Raw genomic sequence first — 18609 nt, 5'->3', positions numbered from 1 at the left:
TACTAGAGGCCGGGTCAACTAAAATACCAAGTAGACTCGAGGGACCTGCACATGGGCTTTCTCCTAAAGCAGCATGTTTAATACAAAACCCTCTTCAAACAAATAGGAGCAGCCTATTTAGGAAAGGTGGATATCTTTATTTTAAGCTAAATACAATACATATGCTTAAACACCCAGGCAGCTCTGCAGCCTACTGTTGTTCCAAGAAATGAAACAGATGAAGTGGAAGCCTCCAAGATCACAACAGATGTGGGGCTGGATTCTGTCTTGCTTGTTCAAAACAGCCTTTTCTCATACCTAAGGGGGGAGGGAACAAAAAAAACAAACAAAACACGCAATTACTAGATAAACCAGGAAAATGGCATGTGGAAGAGGCAGTAAAAGCAGCTCCTATAGGTCTAACCATTACACCATTCCAAATTTAGAGATGATCAGGACCGCAGGTTATGCTCTCAATCTGCTGGAGTCAGAAATACTAAGGGATCGCAGGTGGCACACCAGGTTATATGGGAGGTGCCTTTTCAGCTTTTCTCTGACTCCATCTGCTGGAAGGGAGGCATAACTCAGCAGACTGGACTGATCCTGGTATGTACAGGGAATGTAAGCTTTACTGGCATTGTACCAGGCTTCTTTCCCACTCCATGCTCGACAACAGGAACAATGGCAAAGTTGTAGTAGAGGTGGGGTGTGAGACCATCTCCTATAATGCTTAGTATGTTCCACCCTGATTATTCCAGAGATTGAATAAGCTCAGTCTAAATCCACAACAGCATGGATCGTAGAACTGCCCCATACAAAATGTATGGTGCAGATGCTTCAGACTCCTTGGACATTAATGTGCAAGCCAAGGAGGACAGTTCTTGGGAGGAGGGAAAAGCTACTGCTCCTCTCTGATATGCTAGTGCATGTTTGTTCTTTAGGGCTGAGAGTTGGTGGCTCCCTGTGCTCATAAATGGCCACCATCCCCACTGTGATGTTCTTCAGCAGAATTGGCTGCCCTGAAAACCCCATAGGCATGGCTCCCCAGAAGACCTGAAATCGCTGCTCCCCACCCTTGGTGCCTGGGAGTGCCACAGCTGTTGCAGAGCATGGCTTTTTTCGTGTGCTGCTGCAGCAGCCGCCGCCACCATCTACTCCTCAGCTCTCGCCGCCATGGTCAGGAACCCCAGGGAAGGCACAGGACTCACCCAAGAATGCTCTCCAACTAGTCCTGCAGACTGCAATCACTCAAGGTTGTGCTCTAGTCACTTTTTTTTTTTTTTTTTAAGGATCAGAAAGGTGAAGGGGGAGACCCTCAATACCAGTCTAAAAGGAAGTAGAAAGCCTCCTGCCCCAGGCTCTGTTCAACCAAGTGAGGGGGACACCATTTCCTCCTCAGAAGCTAAGACTTAAGTCTGCCCCAGGGCCGTACTCAACTGAAGGAGCTGCCCTCTACAAAATAATTTATTATCCAACCTAACCAGGATTTAGACCATAGCACAGCATGCTACCTATCATCCTGCTGGAGACAATACAGTGGCAGGCTGAGATCAGCACCAGTGCATATCAGGGATGACATCAGCAAACCTGTTAATCTGGCAGGGGGCATAATCCGTTCATCTGGCCTGGTCTGACAGAATGAAGAGGAACAACTGCTTTTAAAATAGGATACATTTTTCTCACAGGACAAGCAGGATGGTAGTCCTCATATATGGGTGACATCATCAGGATGGAGCCCAATCATGGAAAACTTCTGTCAAAGTTTCCAGAACTTTGACTGGCCCCTACTGGGCATGCCCAGCATGGCACTAACCCTGCAGCCAGCAGGTGTCCCCCTTCAGTCTTCTTTTTTCTGCGCAGCAGTAGCCCCGCGGTAAAGGAGCTCTGAAGAGATTCCTGACAGGAATTTTTCTCACGGATTATTTAAAGTTAAATTGTCCCACAGGGGTCCCTCTAACTTTTCTCTGACCACGGTATTCCGGTAAGTTTTTACCCATTTTCCGATTACCATCGAGTTTGGCCTTTGCGGCCTACTGGCCGTCAACTGTACCGCGGCTCAATTTTTTTCAATAGCTATGGCGCCGGGGTTCCGTCGGTGCCCGGACTGTACTCGCATCATGTTTAGGCCGTGAGCACGATGTCCTGACTTGCACCAAATGTGCCCTTATGACACCAAAAGGTCGCAAGGCCAGAATGGAGAAGATTCTTCCGTGCTCAAACCCCAACTCCGTCCATCACATCGACGTCGTCGGAACCGGCACAGTCGACTTCGCGCCAGCATCGTCCACCGACCGCCATAGACGTCTTCACGGCCAAAGACACCCTCTACTCCCCCTCAAAATAGAGGGGATCGCAGGGAGAAACATTGCCATCAACATCGCAAGACTTGGACCATCGAGAGAGCGAAATAATCGACCTCGCCACCGTCCGAGCTGCCGAAGCCCCGTCCAGGAAAGGCACCGACCATTCCTGCAACCGGGTCACCGAGGCAACCCTCACCCGATCGGGGTTTGGGAGTCGCGATTCCGCCTGTAATGGTGGTCCCTCCGGCTATGCCTCTGCCTCCCTCTTCTGTTCCGGAGCCGGGGCTGCTTGCTCCAGGTCTCCAAGAAGAACTGGACCAGCTGGTTCAGGAGGCCATCGACAAGGCGATGCAACGTCTCCAGGTTCCTCTGGCACCGGCACAGATTGTGGAACCTGTCATCGACCTGATTCCAGCAGCGCTAGCACCGCTGCTATCCAGAATGGAGGCGCTGATGGCCGCCCTTCCACCGATGGATCCCGGGGTCTCCGATGCCTCTCATGCCCTCCCCGATGATAGCATCATCGGGAGGAGAAACACCATTCGGCATCCCTCCATTGGGAGTTTTACCTCAGCCATCGATGCAGACACGTCCCTCGCCACCGATTCATCCGTCTGTGCCGATACGTCCACCGGCGCCAGAGTCATACATCAATGCCTGCACCGTTGCCTTCGATGCCATCATCTGTGCTTCCAGCGATTCCTCCGATGTTTTCGGAGCCTAGACCGGGACCCTCAGGTTTCCAACCTCCTTCACTTCCTAAAGGACAGTCTGCTGATCCTTATGACACTTGGGGTGATGATACTTCAGACACAGATTACTTACCTTCACTACCTTCTCCCACTAAAAGTAGAAAGCGTTCTCCTCCAGAGGACCTTTCATTCATAAATTTTGTAAAGGAAATGTCTGAGTTGGTTCCTTTTCAACTGCAGACGGAACAGGATGATAGGCACCAGATGATGGAGTTACTCCAGTTCCTGGATGTCCCCAAGGTGATCACCTCTATTCCCATTCATCAGGTCCTTCTTGATCTCCTCAAAAAGAACTGGGAAAACCCTGGATCAATTGCTCCAGTACATAGAAAGGCTGACACTACTTATTTAGTTCAGTCAGCCCCAGGCTTTCAAAAATCCCAGCTTGACCACCACTCAGTTGTGGTAGAGTCTGCACAAAAGAGGGAAAAAATGTCAAAACCCAACTAGTCTACCCCACCTGCTAAGGAACAAAAATTCCTAGACAACATTGGTCGAAGAGTATTCCAAGGGACCATGCTCATCTCCCAAATTGCTGCCTATCAGCTTTATATGACCCAATATAATAGGGTCATCTTTAAACAGATACAGGACTTCTCAGAGTTCCTACCTGAACAATTCCAAGACCAGCTACAAACCCTTGTAAAGAAAGGATTTGAGGCAGGCAAACATGAGATTCGAACATCTTATGACATTTTTGACCCCTCTCTACCAGAGTGTCTGCAGCGGCTATTTTAGCAAGACGATGGGCCTAGCTCAAGTCTTCCGACCTTCGCCCAGAAGTGCAAGACCGGTTGTCCAACCTACCAAGTATCTGAGATAATCTGTTCGGTGAACAGATCCAACGAATGGTGGCTGAATTAAAAGACCATCTTGAGACCCTCAAACAGCTCTCTTCGATGCCTTCCGACTTCTCCTTAAGACAGCCCTTCAGGAAGGACTCTAAGAAGTCGTTTTACCGTCCAAGGAAGGCCTATCCACCACCAGCAAGGTCCCGTACTACGAGACCTTATCAAAAGCCTCAGACTCGCCAAGCCTGAAAACAAAAACCACAAACAGCTCCCCAGCCAGGACCTGCTTCAGGTTTTTGACTTCCGCTTGGAGAGCAGCAGCCAGATTCCTCTGTCACATATACCAGTGGGAGATCGATTGTGCCACTTTCACAACATGTGGCAGTCAATCCCAACCGACCAATGGGTAATGGCAATCATTGCTCAGGGTTACCATCTGAACTTTCGCGCCCTGCCAGACTTCCCACCTCTGCAGACGTGGAGAACATCAGACCACTCCATTCTTCTGGATCAAGAGGTCTCCCTCCTTCTCCAGTTAAGAGCAATAGAACCCGTTCCGCACTCACAGCAAGGCCTAGGGTTCTATTCCTAGTACTTTCTAATCCCCAAAAAATCAGGGGGTGTTCGTCCAATATTGGACCTACGGACTCTCAACAAGTACCTTCAGCGGGAAAAGTTCAAGATGGTAACCTTGGGATCGCTTCTACTACTTCTACAAAGAGGAGACTGGCTTTGCTCTCTGGACCTCCAGGACACATACACCCACATTGCGATAACTCCAGCTCATCGCAAGTACCTGAGGTTTTTAGTAGGCCCCAAGCACTATCAATACAGAGTGCTTCCGTTCGGCCTAGCGTCTGCACCACAAGTCTTTACCAAATGACTTGTAGTTGTCGCAGCTTTTCTCAGAACCCAAGGTGTTCACTTCTACCCCTATCTGGACGACTGGTTAATCAGGGCTCCAACTCAAACTGCTTGGTTGTCCCTTGATTTAACTCTACACACTAATTTCGCTAGGATTTCTAGTCAATTACGAGAAATCTTGTTTAGTCCCATCTCAAACCTGGTCGTTCGATGGAGTAGACTTGGACACCTTGCAGGCAAAAGCTTTTCTGCCTCAACAACGAGCGTTAATTCTCGTGTCTCTCGCTCACCAGTTACAGTCTCAACATGCTGCACCAGCTCGCCAATTCCTCATCCTTCTGGGTCACATGGCGTCCTCAGTCCATGTCACACCAATGGCCTGCTTGGCCATGAGACTCATGCACTGGACTCTCAGGTCACAATGGATTCAAGCTATTCAGCCTCTGTCAACCATTGTTCACATCACCGACTCACTCCGTCTGTCTCTCGCCTGGTGGAAGAATCAAAGCAATCTCCTCCAGGGATTGTCCTTTCAAGTTCCAAATCCTCAAGCCATTCTCACCACCTACGCTTCCAACCTCGGGTGGGGAGCCCACGTGGACGATCTGCAGACACAAGGGTCTTGGTCTCCAGAGGAAGCCAAACACCAAATAAATTTCCTGGAACAACAAGCAATGCGATATGCTCTCAGGGCTTTTCAGGATGGCCTATCAAATCAAGTCATCCTGATTCAGACGGACAACCAGGTGGCCATGTGGTACATCAACAAACAGGGAGGCACAGGTTCCTTCCTTCTGTGTCAGGAAGCTGCGCAGATATGGGCAGAAGCCCTCTCCCATCCGATGTACCTCAGGGCCACCTACCTGCCGGGAGTGGATAATGTGTTGGCAGACAAGCTGAGTCGAGTCTTCCAACTGCACGAGTGGTCTCTCAACCCCTTGGTAGCAAACTCAATCTTTCAACAATGGGGATATCCTCAGACGGACCTCTTTGTGTCCCATCAGAACCACAAAGTGGACAATTACTGCTCCCTCATTCGCAGCAAACACTCTCAGCCCAGAGATGCATTCTCCCTCTCTTGGTGAACCGGTCTGCTTTATGCATTCCCTCCACTTCCTCTTCTCTGGAAGACTCTCGTGAAGCTACGTCAGGACAAGGGAACCATGATCCTGATAGCACCTCACTGGCCTCGCCAAGTGTGGTTTCCAATACTGCAGGATCTCTCCATCCACAGGCACATTCCCTTGGGAAAGGACCCGCTCCTGATCACTCAAAACGACGGGTGCCTACGTCATCCCAACCTTCAAGCCTTGTCCCTTACGGCATGGATGTTGAAAGGTTAATCCTTCAACCTCTTAACCTTTCAGACCCAGTTTCCTGTGTCTTGATTGCTTCACGGAAGCCTTCCATGAGAAAATCTTACTCTTATAAATGGAAAAGGTTCACATCATGGTGCGCTTCTCAGTCCCTTGATCCCTTTTCCTGTCCAATCCCAAAGTTTTTGGACTATCTCTGGCATCTGTCAGAGTCAGGTCTAAAGACCTCTTCCATCAGAATGGATGTCCGTGCGGTAGCCGCCTTCCATAAAGGTGTCGGAGATGTCCCTAAATCAGTACAACCCCTCATAACACTCTTTTTGAAGGGCTTGCTCCACATCAAGCCACCTTTACGTCCTCCGGCCTCTTCTTGGGACCTTAACCTGGTTCTCGGTCGGCTCATGAAACCACCATTCGAGCCTCTTCACTCCTGTGACCTAAAATCTCACATGGAAAGTGATTTTCCTTTTGGCTATCACTTCAGCTCACAGGGTTAGTGAGTTACGGGCCCTAGTTACCTATCCACCTTACACTAAACTCCTGCAGGACCGGACAGTACTCCGCACTCACCCTAGGTTTTTACCTAAGGTAGTCTCGGAGTTTCACATTAATCAATCCATCATACTACCTACCTTCTTTCCCAGGCCCCATTCCAATCCAGGGGAACAGGCTCTGCATTCCCTTCACTGTAAACGGGCTCTAGCTTTTTATCTAGACCGAACAGTTGCCCACAGAAAGAGCACTCAGTTATTAGTCTCTTTCCACCCCAACAAATTAGGGCAACCTGTGGGTAAGCAGACTCTCTCCTCCTGCTTGGCGGACTGCATATCTTTTTGCTATCAGCAAGCAGGCATTTCTTTTCAAGACAGTGTTAAAGCACACTCTGTGAGGGCCATGGCGACTTTAGTAGCACACGTACGATCGGTGCCACTTCCTGACATTTGCAGGGCTGCCACCTGGAGTTCTCTCCATACCTTCGCAGCCCACTATTGCTTGGACAAAGCCGGAAGACAAGATTCCATCTTCGGCCAGTCTGTCCTGCGTAACCTGTTTCCAACGTGACGTACCAACACCCTTCCGCCTGCCCGGTGGGGTTCAGGATGCCCTCTACCAAATTCCACCCCAGTTGTTGTGCCTGTTGCACGCCGTTGGGTACATTTGGTGCATGTTCGGACATCCTCAGCTCGGTACTCACCCATTTGTGAGGACTTCCATCTTGCTTGTCCTGTGAGAAAGCAAATGTTGCTTACCTGTAACAGGTGTTCTCACAGGACAGCAGGATGTTAGTCCTCATGAAACCTGCCCACCGCCCCGCGGTGTTGGGTTTGTAACGTTTTGTTTTATTTTTCGGCACTGCCTGTAGCTTTCAAATAAGACTGAAGGGGGACCCCTGCTGGCTGCAGGGTTAGTGCCATGCTGGGCATGCCCAGTAGGGACCAGTCAAAGTTCTGGAAACTGAGAAGTTTTCCATGACTGGGCTCCATCCTGATGTCACCCATATGTGAGGACTAACATCCTGCTGTCCTGTGAGAACACCTGTTACAGGTAAGCAACATTTGCTATCTCCCACTGAAGGCACAGAAATTCTTTGGGCTTAAACTGATTACAGGTCCCTACCCACAGTATAAAATAAATCTAGACATTTTTTGTTTTAGTTTCTGAGTTTAACACTTTGTGGATATGATACAGGTCTTTAAAATCATGAGAGGTCTAGAACAGGTAAATGTGAATCTGTTATTTACGCTTTCAGATAATAGAAGGACTAGGGGGCACTCCATGAAGTTAGCAAGTAGCACATTTAAAACTAATCGGAGAAAAAGTTCTTTCACTCACACAATTAAGCTCTGGAATTTGCTGCCAGAGGATGTGGTTAGTGCAGCTTGGTTTAAAAAAAAAAAAAAAAAGTTTGGATAAGTTCATGGAGAAGTCCATTAACTGCTATTAATCAATTTGTCTTAGAGAATGGCCATTCCTATTACTGGCATCAGTAGCATGGGATCCATTTAGTGTTTGGGTATTTGCCAGATACTTGTAGCCTGGACTGGCCACTGTTGGAAACAGGATGCTGGGCTTGATGGACCCTTGATCTGACCCAGTATGGCAATTTCTTATGTTCCATGGTTAACTCTACAAATTAGGCCAGTATATACAATTACATAGAAGACTCCTACAGGCATTTAAGGAATCTGCATCCTATCCTTTTCTAAAAGGATTGCACTTGGGGACATTTAAAACATAGGGTAAAGTGGGATCACTTAAAAAAGCTATCTTAGAAGTTTAGTCCAGATGTATTCCACACAGTAAGAAAGGTGGAAGGAAGGCAAAACGATTAACAGCATGATTAAAAGGTGAGGTGAAAGACTATTTTAGCCAAAAAAAATCCTTCAAAAATCTGAAGGATCTATCTGAAGAAAATAGGAAAAAGCATAAGCATTGTCAAGTGTAAAACATTGATAAGGCAGGCTAAGACAGAATTTGAAATTAAGCTGGCTGTAAAGGCAAAAACTCATAATAAAAACTTTAAATATACCCTAAGCAAGAAACCTGTGAGGGAGTCTGTTGGACCATTAGATGACCGAGGGGTTAAAGGGGCTCTTAGGGAAGATAAGGCCACTGCAGAAAGACTAAATTAATTCTTTGCTTCTGTGTTTACTAATGAGGATGTTTGAGAGATACCAGTTCTGGAGATGGTTTTCAAGGGTGAGTCAGAGTCAGATTAACTGAACCAAATCAATGTAAACCTGGAAGATGTAGAAGGCCAGACTGACAAGCTAAAAAGAGTAGCAAATCACCCGGACCAGATGGTATGCATCTCAGGGTTCAGTAGGAACTCAAAAATGAAACTTCAGATCTATTAGTTAAAATCTGTAACCTATCATTAAAATCATCCATTGTACCTGAAGACTGGAGGGTGGCCAATGTAACCCCAATATTTAAAAAAGGCTCCAGGGCCGATCCGGGTAACTATAGCCCAGTGAGCCTAACTCCAGTGCCGGGAAAAATAGTGGAAACTATTTTAAATCTCAAAAATCACAGAGCATATAGAAAGACCTTGTTTAATGGAACACAGTCAGCATGGATTTACCCAAAGGAAGTCTTGCCTCACAAATCTGCTTCATTTTTTTTGCAGGGGTTAATAAATGTAGATAAAGGTGAACGGGTAGATGAAATAAATGATCTGGAAAGGAATACGAGTGAGGTAATCAGATTTGCAGATGATACAAAATTATTCAGAGTAGTTAAATCACAAGCGGATTGTGATAAATTGCAAGAGGACCTTGCAAGACTGGAAGATTGGGCATCCAAATGGCAGATGAAGTTTAATGTGGACAAGTGCAAGTTGTTGCATATAGGGAAAAATAACCCATGCTGTAGGTACACGATTTTAGGTTCCATATTAGGAGTTACTTCACATGAAAAAAGATCTAGGCATAATGGATAATACATTGAAATTGTAGGCTCAGTGTGCTGCAGCAGTCAAAAAAGCAATGTTAGGAATTAGGAAGGGATGGTGAATAAAACAGAAAATGTCATAATGCCTCTGTATCGCTCCATGGTGAGACCACACCTTTGTACTGTGTACAATTCTGGTCACTGCATCTCAAAAAAGATTCAGTTGCACTGGAGAAGTTACAGAGAAGGATAATCAAAATGATAAAGGAGATGGAACAGCTCCCCTATGAGGAAAGGCTAAAGAGGTTAGGGCTGTTTGGTTTGGAGAAGAGATGGCTGAGGGGGGATATGATAGAGGCCTTTAAAGTCATGGGAGAACTAGAACGGGTAGTTGTGAATCTGTTATTTACTCTGATAATAGAATGACTAGGGGATACTCCATTAAGTTAGCAAGTAACACATTTAAAACTATTCGGAGAAAATTCACCCAATGCACAATTAAGCTTTGGAATTTGTTGCCAGAGGATGTGATTAGGGCAGTTTGTATAGCTGGGTTTAGAAAGGTTTGGATAAGTTCTTGGAGGAAAAGTCCATTAACTGCTATTAATCAAGTTGACTTAGGGAATAGCCACTGCTAGTACTGGCATCAGTAGCATGGGATCTACTTAGTATTTGGGTACTTGCCAGGTACTTGTAGCCTGGATTGGCCACTGTTGGAAACAGGATGCTGGGCTTGAAGGACCCTTGATCTGACTCAGTATGGCAATTTATGTTCTTATCACAGCCAGATCATACGTGCTCCTGAAATTCTAGTGCATCACTCATTTTGGAATGCTGGGAAACTGCAGATCACTATTTGTTTTATATTTTATTTTAAAAAAAACAACATCTATATAGCTAACGCCAGAAAAGCAGTTTACAAACAAATAAAAACTGAAGTCATAAAAACAAAACAAAAAACCAAATGTGCTCCATTTACTTGCTGCTGGTTTCAGCCATTACATCTTTCTTACTTCTCAAATTCCTGCTTAAATAGCTAGGATTTTAGAATTTTTCTATATTTACTGGATTCAGATGTAATCCGTAACTGCTCTGGCATAGAATTCCACAACACTGGTCCTGCTATGGTGCAGATGTTCCAGCTGACTAAACTACAATAAGCTTCTGGGTTTCAGCCTCAAAAAGGGTTAACTACGGTACAGTGACAGCACACAGACTTCTCTGGCTGAAGGACCACTGAACAAGAGTACTGGCTGCTGTGTAAACCAGCATTACCACATTAATACATGCATATGTAGCATGCAGTTCTTACACTATAAATCAGATGCTTATAGTAATAGTAGTAGAGCATAAAAGATTAGCTGAACCAAAAGCACAAGAAACATACGAATGGAGTCCATGCACGCCACCTTCCACCTGCGCAGACATTGTTCTCTTCTCAAACTTTAGTTCTCCTGAATACATCATGGCTCTGAGATCAGGAAACAAAAAAGGTGTTAATTAGCATTACCTTATCTCCTCTGTACCTGCAACCCCAAGCATCAAAATGAACAAGACACATTAAAGCAAGAAATGGAGGTAAAAAAAAAAAAAAAAAAAAAGTTTGAAAAATCCTTATTCCTACTTGTTTTGAAAATTTAACATTTTTATTTTGCAGAAGTCTGCATTAATCAGTTTTGCCTGCTGTGCAGTTTCTGGATTTGCAGAAATTTTTCAGACCTGTTTCAGACTCCTAGAGGAGATGGCCTTCCTTATATTTTGGTATAGAACCCAAAAGTTGTGAAATCAGGAAACTTCCCAGTGAGAGCCTGTTCTCAATAGGACAGTCTTAGTACAAAAAGACATGCTATTTTTTCAGATTAGTTCTGTTTTCTGCCCTCATCATCCCTCAAATCTGGGGATCCCTTCCATAAGTGTAAAAAGAGTACTTTAAAAACTGGACAGAAACTAGGTGGCTTTAGATCTTTAAACAAAACTAGGACTTGCAATCCTGTAACCTTAACCACAGAACTTTATAATGAGAATGTCACCAGAGTAGCTCACAATTAATATAAGTGTAGCACTGTTGCTGGAGTGGCATGTAGAGTTACTCATATTGGTGCAGTGCTTCAGCAGCCTACAAAAAGATTCTAAACAGCATCAGTTGCAGGAAAATCCAGACCATCAAATTGTCAAGATTTACTCTAGACGTTCAGCAGAACTCAAAAGTCAACAATTAATCCTGATGACACTCCTATGTGTCTAGGTGTTTTCTTACCTGACTTGTGTGAGGCTCTTGGCACCAATATCCTGGCAGGAATGCTGGATCCCAGCAATTAAGTATGGAATGAACTTGTGGATGGAGCCCTTGTCTTGCACAGCACCCGAGACCCCTTGGGCAACCTTAATCTTATCTGCTTCACTAAGGATGATTGAGATTAGGAAGGAGAGAAAAAAAGGACATTTGTTGCGATTCCTCATGCACAAACCAACGTAATGGCTTAAAAATTCATAACTGACTCACAAGCATTTTTTTCTTTTATAGCTGCTTTAAACTGCTGTACCTAATATTAAAGTTTCTGTAGAAGTATGTTTCAATGTCTTGTTATGCATGTTTTGATGGGATGAGTCTTATGCTACTTTGAAGCTTTTCATCTATTATGTATATTGCTGTAATTATATTCATATATAAAATGAAATCCACATCCAAAAAATTTCAAACATCCATGCCAATCAACTTAACCTTATTTATCACACTTGAATATATGTTTCACATTACTTTGAACCGCATTAGCAAGCCTGGCGACGTGCCTTATTACCTTCTAAAGGCCATCTGGACTACTCAGTCATTTGTGGTATCGATCCCAATTTATAATCCCAATTTTTATATTTAATTTTTTTTTTTATTAGTGAAGTCCTTTCTTCTCAAATGTATCCCTTTTAAATTCAATGGACTGTTGCTCAACAACAGCTGATGTTTTGCATCTACTGCTTCTTCAGGAGCCGCCAAATCATTCACCCCCATTTACAACCATTCAACAATGTTTTCTTTCTCCAGGATACCATGTCTCGAACATCGGGACCTGCATCATGAAGTGGAATTTAATGACCTGGGTCCATGTTGCCAGGGGGAGAGGCGAGATTTCAGGTATTTCGGTCTTCCACATTAAACAAGAAGCAAGTATTAACTGGGAATGAGATTCTATAAAAAAAAGGAGTCAGGACTGGAGGCAGTAATGGATTAGACTCAGGAGTTCCCCAAAGAAATATTTCTTCAGAGAAATGATGGCAGATGTTTGTGAATAGCCTCCAAGCAGAACAGGCAAAAAGTGCTAATTCAAGAAGGCAAGGATAAGCAAAAATGAATTCAGCAGTAAAAGAGAGTAAAGTCAGATCAAGTTGGGTCTGTAGTACTGAACAGGTAGGAAAAATAAGCAGATTGGATGAGCCTACCTGTATCTGTACAAGTTCTTGACTCTTGAATGCTCTAAATTAGAATTCATTCTATTAAGATTTTCTTCAGGACACTTGAATATGCCTAGAGCAGGGGTGGGCTGGCTTAGGAGCAAATAAGTGAGGTGGGGGAAGCCACTGAATCAGTGCAGAGAGTAGACAACACTCCCTGCAGTCATTGCATCCTCTTCTGTGGGCCAGTGGAAGTGATGCAGGTACTGCGGGCTGGACATTTGTGCTGCCATGGACACAAAGAACTGTAGTTTGCCCACCTCTGACAGAGAAAAGGGAAGGTAAATGGACAAAGGCAGATTATTCCTGACCTGAAGTATCTGTTCTGGCTGCCTAGATTCTTATCCATGGCATCCAAAGATCCCATTCCTCTGTATTTCTTCAGCCGGATTCCGTCAGAGAAGAAATATTCTCCAGGAGCCTCAGTGGTGGCAGCCAGTAAGGATCCCATCATGACTAGAGACAACCCAAATACAAAGCCACAGGTTAAGCCACTGCAGCAGAATATCAGGTACTTAGATGAAAATTACAATAAAGCTTCTAATTAGCGTGATGTGACTATTCATTTGTTTCCATGTATTCTATCAAATATGCACCAATAGCATAATCTCTAGTGAAACCTTCATCACTGCTCAGGGATTTGCTCCCCGGCCCGAATGATAGTAAAGGTGGCTTATCTCCCTCTACCATTCAGGCTTTCCTCACACATGGCTCGATTGTGGTCAGCACTTTTGAATGCATCCATAAGGGAAACCTGCTTTTAGTCCAGCATTTGTTCCCTGTACGTACCTGGATCAGTCCAGATAGTGGGTTTAGCCTCCTGTCCAGCAGATGGAGACAGAGAAAAACTGAAAGGGTATCCTATATCAGGACAGTGCTCACCCCTGCATCCCTTCAGTATTTCTCTGTCTCCAGCAGATGAAGGCAGTTGAACCTGCGTTTCTCTCTCTAGATGTTTTTTCTCTGTGGGAATTTCTTCCTACCTTTTGGTTTTCTCAGGATCAAGCAAGTATTGGTTACATAAATTTAAATAAATAAATAAATAAATAAAAAAAAGGAACCTCAAGGTTTTGTTAAGTGAGACAGATTTGTCTCACAGCTCTTACAGGGTCCTAGAAGGGGGGGATTTTCCCCTTGAGTGCTCAGCCTAGGATTCCTTATTCCCGGTGCCTTTTGCCTGGCTGGGGTGATACTGGTGGTCCAGTCACTCCCCCTTTTGCTTGGGTGACCCCAGAGATGATTCATGCCTCGGGTCCCATTGCAGAGATGAATCAATGCCTTTGCTCTTGTAATATAACTAATTAAATATTAAGGAAGCACTATTTCAGGCACCCACGATTGAATTTGTCCATTTGATAGCCCAGATCTATATTTGAAAAAAAAGTTTTCTGCTGACCTAATTATTTTTGCTAATTACAAATATGAAGTAAAAAAATATGCAATGTCAAATTTTTTCACAAATGAGAAATGTTTGATTAAAGATTATAAAGTTGAATATCAAGGGTAATAAGTTCTGAAGAAGCGATAGCAATTAATATTTGTTTCATGCAAAAAACAAGTCTATCGTCTAACCAAGAGAACAATAGTGTAAATTTTAATTGTTAGGGAGAAATTCTCTTTTTGAATGCTCGGGAATAGTTATAATCAGGGTTGTCATGCTGTAAACACCAGCAGTAGTCTGCCATCATGTTTGTGTTCCATCTGCCTTGATATCTATGTTCCATGGTCTTGATGGAAGCGTTCTTGTTCTTCACGCTGAAATATGCATAATAAGCTTTTCGTACAAAGTCAGATATATTTGTCCTTTGTTTGGGTGTTGTAAAACCACAAATGTAACAGAATATATCAGGATCATTCCGGCACAGTCCACGAACTATTCGAGTGTTGGATGACATATTCAACAAAAACAGATTTAACAGAGTTAAATTTGCTACGACTTCTACGCCTCATGAATGACCGTTTTCACGCTGCTTATATAGCCATAAAATGCAGACATCAGCAGTTTTAAACTGTTTAATAAGCAGTCTTCCTATTGCGTATTCAGCATGTCTTTCTGCGCATTATCTTTTTATGTATTCAGCGTATCTAAATAATGTTACGTTATTGCTATAAGAGTTTATGAGTAGACAGCGTTTTGCGGAAAAACCAGACGTGACTGGAGGAAACAGATGCGATTTTTTGATTCGGCACACTAAAATACATAAAGGTCACTTGTTATCTTGTAGTCAGCAAAATTGATGTAGACCAGTGTAATCTATGCAGATACCAGTTAGTCAGTGTAGGATAAAACCTGCCTGAGCATATTACACAGGTAGCTTTCACAAGGTAACGATTTAATTCATCAAGCAGCTGGACTTTGAATGAACAGTCTAGAAACAAAAGGCCCTTGAGAACAAAACTAAGTAGTTACCTGGGTAAAATGGGGGAGAGCGGAAAGTTGCCCTCCCCGACTGAGGGTCAAAGTACCTATGCTGCTCCACAAGAGGGGTACTTCTGTCCATGCCAAAGGAGAGGGATGGGGGTGGTTTGGGGGCAGGACAACAGCCAGCCAGAGTGCTGGGATTTTGTTTTGAAACACCCAGGCATCATTAAAGCCAGTGTCCCTATTGAAACACAGGTGCACCTGCAGTGCAGCCAACCCTGCATTTTTGAAGGGAAACACACATGGAGTTTCTTTTTAAAAATTGGGCATGCAGGTCCACACAGACAATATTCCCACAAGTCTGCAAGCCCCTTGCGGGGTTTCAAAATTGCCTAGTATCCTTGCGTAAAGCTAGAGCCATCCAGTCCTTCAGATGTACAGATTGGTTTAATAAATGGCAGTGATTTGAACAAACTAAACAGGAAATAATTGCTTAAAACTAGGTACTATAGACAGTGACCCTGCTCCTCACCTGTTGAAGCCCCAAGAGCGAGTGCCTTGGCGATGTGCCCCACGGACTGAATTCCGCCATCTGCAATCACAGGGACACCAAACCTCCTGGCATACTCTGAGACTTTGTACACAGCAGTGGCTTGAGGTCTGCCACATGCCAACACTAAATTCAGGGGAAGGAAAAGGAACTAAGTTACCCAAAAAACCCAAGTTTTTAGTTAGACAAATTCATGTTTCGATAAAAGATCAGGCTGCAAATGCTATTTATTCAGAGAAATCCCAGTCTCTGCATTTGCTGGAATAAATGTGGACAGGGGGAAAAAAAAAAGTCTGTCAATATGGTTTCAAATATTTAAACTGGCTTAGACACTTGCCTGGGAAAGGACTACTAGGAATGCTGCAATTGCATCTATAGAGACAACATTTTCAAACGCCAAGAAAATGACTTATGGGGTCAGAAGTTAGAATACCCACACATCTGGTAGCCAAAAATACATACAGCACTTGAGTAATCAAAGTGCCTGGGAAGCTGCAGGTCTACAGGTTCTGTATCCATGCACCTACAAACACGTTTTCAAAAGGGAAACGGTTTCCCTTTCTAAATGCAGGGCTGGCTGGTGCTGCAGGCATTTCAGTACCTGCAGACTTTGCACCTGCTTTACAACTGGTCCCATGCCCTAACTGCATGTGGGGATTTTAAAGTGAAATCTCTGCATGTTGTCTGGTGACGGTCTTCTACCCTCCCTACTTCTGTGCAGTGCAGGTAAAACACACCCCTACCATTTCAGTATATTGTTTTGTTAACTTACAAGTGGGGAGGAAGGAAGGCAGGGCAATTTTCATCCCCTGCACCCATTAGGTTTTTTCTTATTTACCTGGGGAAATGTGTTTGAAAATTGCTCTTAATCCTTAGTCTATTTCTTTTAATCTCCCACCCCCCATTAAATAGGAAATGTTTCATTCCATTATTAATGCAATGTACGGCGAACATGCAGGATTAGTAGCAGAAAGTGCAAACGTTACATTTAATACAGAGGACTTTCAACAGTTTTTGGCATTCTTCCCATGGGGGCAAGACTAACCATGCTAAGCCAACATGAACTGCAGGAAGTCAGTACAGCTGGTCAAGGAACAGTTCATTTTTCATTAGCTCTCTACTTTTATAAAGTGCAGCACCATCTGACTGGATTAAGCATCATGACACTCAGATTCGTTAATTTGGGATATTCAACCGTTCAGGCAAGAAAAGGAGGCTGGCTTTGCACCACCACCAAGGGCACTTGGTGTTAAAGAGATGGTCTCACTTTGACAGTGGTTGGCATCAAAGCGCTACTCAAAAGGACACAGGCTACTTTCCCACAGCAGGGACTCGCACTATATAAAAGCAAGCACAAATCATTTTTATCAAAGGTGGACTAATGCAAACTAATAACGTCACCTAACGGATCACCTGGATGGAGACCAGCCCTTTATGATAAGAACCCTGGCATCAGGTAGACCGAGAACTTGATTAGTACATCAAGTTGGATGCTCCCAATTCCTGATGCCAAAGAATGGCGTGCACATGCCTAAAAAGCAGGTTTCAAGATGAAAATTTGCTGATAAAAAAAAAAAGAGAGACCAACTTGATTTTGGAATGGAGATGTTGGTCATTAGGGGAGACCGCCAAGATGTCCATTCACCATAACTGACAGAATTTTGGTTTGTAAAATGAATATTTAGAATATTAAATTTACTTAAAAAAAAAAAAATTTACTATTCAGCAAGTATCTTTCAGGTTACAATTCAGCAACACTTAAATCACTTTAACTATTAGTTTACTTGAGGGAGCTCAAGTCCAGAAGATTTAGAATTACACAGGTTAAAAAGCTCAGAAAGCTATAGACAATTCAGAATCCTGCTTTTGAAATTAAGTTGTAAAATGGATTTTTCATGTTAACCAGTATCCAAAGCCACAAAACCCCAAGTGCAATCTACAACTACATAATTACCAAAATCAAGCACAAGGACAATATGTGCAGCCAAACAGGACATGGCTCCCAGACACAGCATGGGGCAGGAACAGGGCAGTGACTTACTATAAGTGCCCGTGACTGCCGAAGGGCATTTGGGGCTGTGGGACTTTAGGTCTGGAGGTATCTTTGGAGCAGCTGAATAAAAACAAAACAAAAAAAAATATAAAAGAAGGAAAGATAGAGGAGAGGGCAGTGCAAGCATAGAGCCAGCAAGGATTTATTATGAAATGCAGCACTATCAGCCCAAAGAATCTCTGCTTCGTATTTATCTGGAAAGATCCCAGTGTGACACTTGCTCCCAATTTTAAATTTATCCCATTATTAAAAGCATGAAAAGTTCTGTATCAATGATCCTCCTCCTGGGAACACGAGGAAACACTGATTTTTGTAGACTCTGCAGGGTATTAATTCTTATGCAAGGAGTCTGCATTTTTTGAAACATAATCCACACTTGCAAAAAATCTATCAAAGATGCTTCCAACCCTGCTGCCTGAAGGGTTTAATTATCTCCCCTTCTGCTTCCCTAGTATCTAAGAGCCTTTATGACATGCCTCGGTATGTGAACGTAATCTCACTAGACCAGTCATCAATTCAGGTCCTCAAGGGCCACAAAAAGTCTGGTTTTTGAAGTAACCAAAATATGCAAAGTAATCCAAGGTACTGAACCATGTGAATGCAAAGATAATCTGATGAATGCTCATTGTGGACACCTTGAAAACTAGATCTGTTTCACAACCCACAGGGACTGGATCTGGGAGCCACTACATACAATGTTGCTTCATAGGGAGTCACTGACAAAGTTTGACAAAATGTGGACACTCTTTCAATAAGAAAAATGAGCAGGAGTAGACCCCAACTTTGTAAAATTCTGCCAAAA

General features: G+C 43.9%; 1 protein-coding gene across 5 annotated transcripts in view; it reads right to left on the bottom strand.

Annotated features, from left to right (window-relative positions):
• Nucleotides 1-116: 116 nt before the first annotated feature.
• The window catches only part of IMPDH2 (inosine monophosphate dehydrogenase 2), a 61730-nt gene continuing 43237 nt past the window's right edge, over nt 117-18609 (bottom strand). For 2 of the 5 annotated variants that reach the window (XM_029601249.1, XM_029601250.1), the window contains exons 10-15: nt 17796-17867; nt 15737-15880; nt 13154-13298; nt 11656-11799; nt 10786-10869; nt 117-297 (exon numbers count right to left, since the gene is read on the bottom strand). In XM_029601249.1, the coding sequence (XP_029457109.1) occupies nt 276-297; nt 10786-10869; nt 11656-11799; nt 13154-13298; nt 15737-15880; nt 17796-17867 (611 nt within the window). In that variant the 3' untranslated portion in view covers nt 117-275. The remainder of the gene's footprint in view (nt 298-10785; nt 10870-11655; nt 11800-13153; nt 13299-15736; nt 15881-17795; nt 17868-18609) is intronic. The other 3 variants (XM_029601251.1, XM_029601252.1, XM_029601253.1) reach the window with 2 other exon arrangements.

This window comes from Rhinatrema bivittatum, chromosome 4 (assembly GCF_901001135.1).
Source record: "Rhinatrema bivittatum chromosome 4, aRhiBiv1.1, whole genome shotgun sequence".
NCBI classification, from domain to species: domain Eukaryota; kingdom Metazoa; phylum Chordata; class Amphibia; order Gymnophiona; family Rhinatrematidae; genus Rhinatrema; species Rhinatrema bivittatum.
Note: the sequence above shows the minus strand (reverse complement) of the source record. Positions and strands in the feature narration are given on the sequence as shown.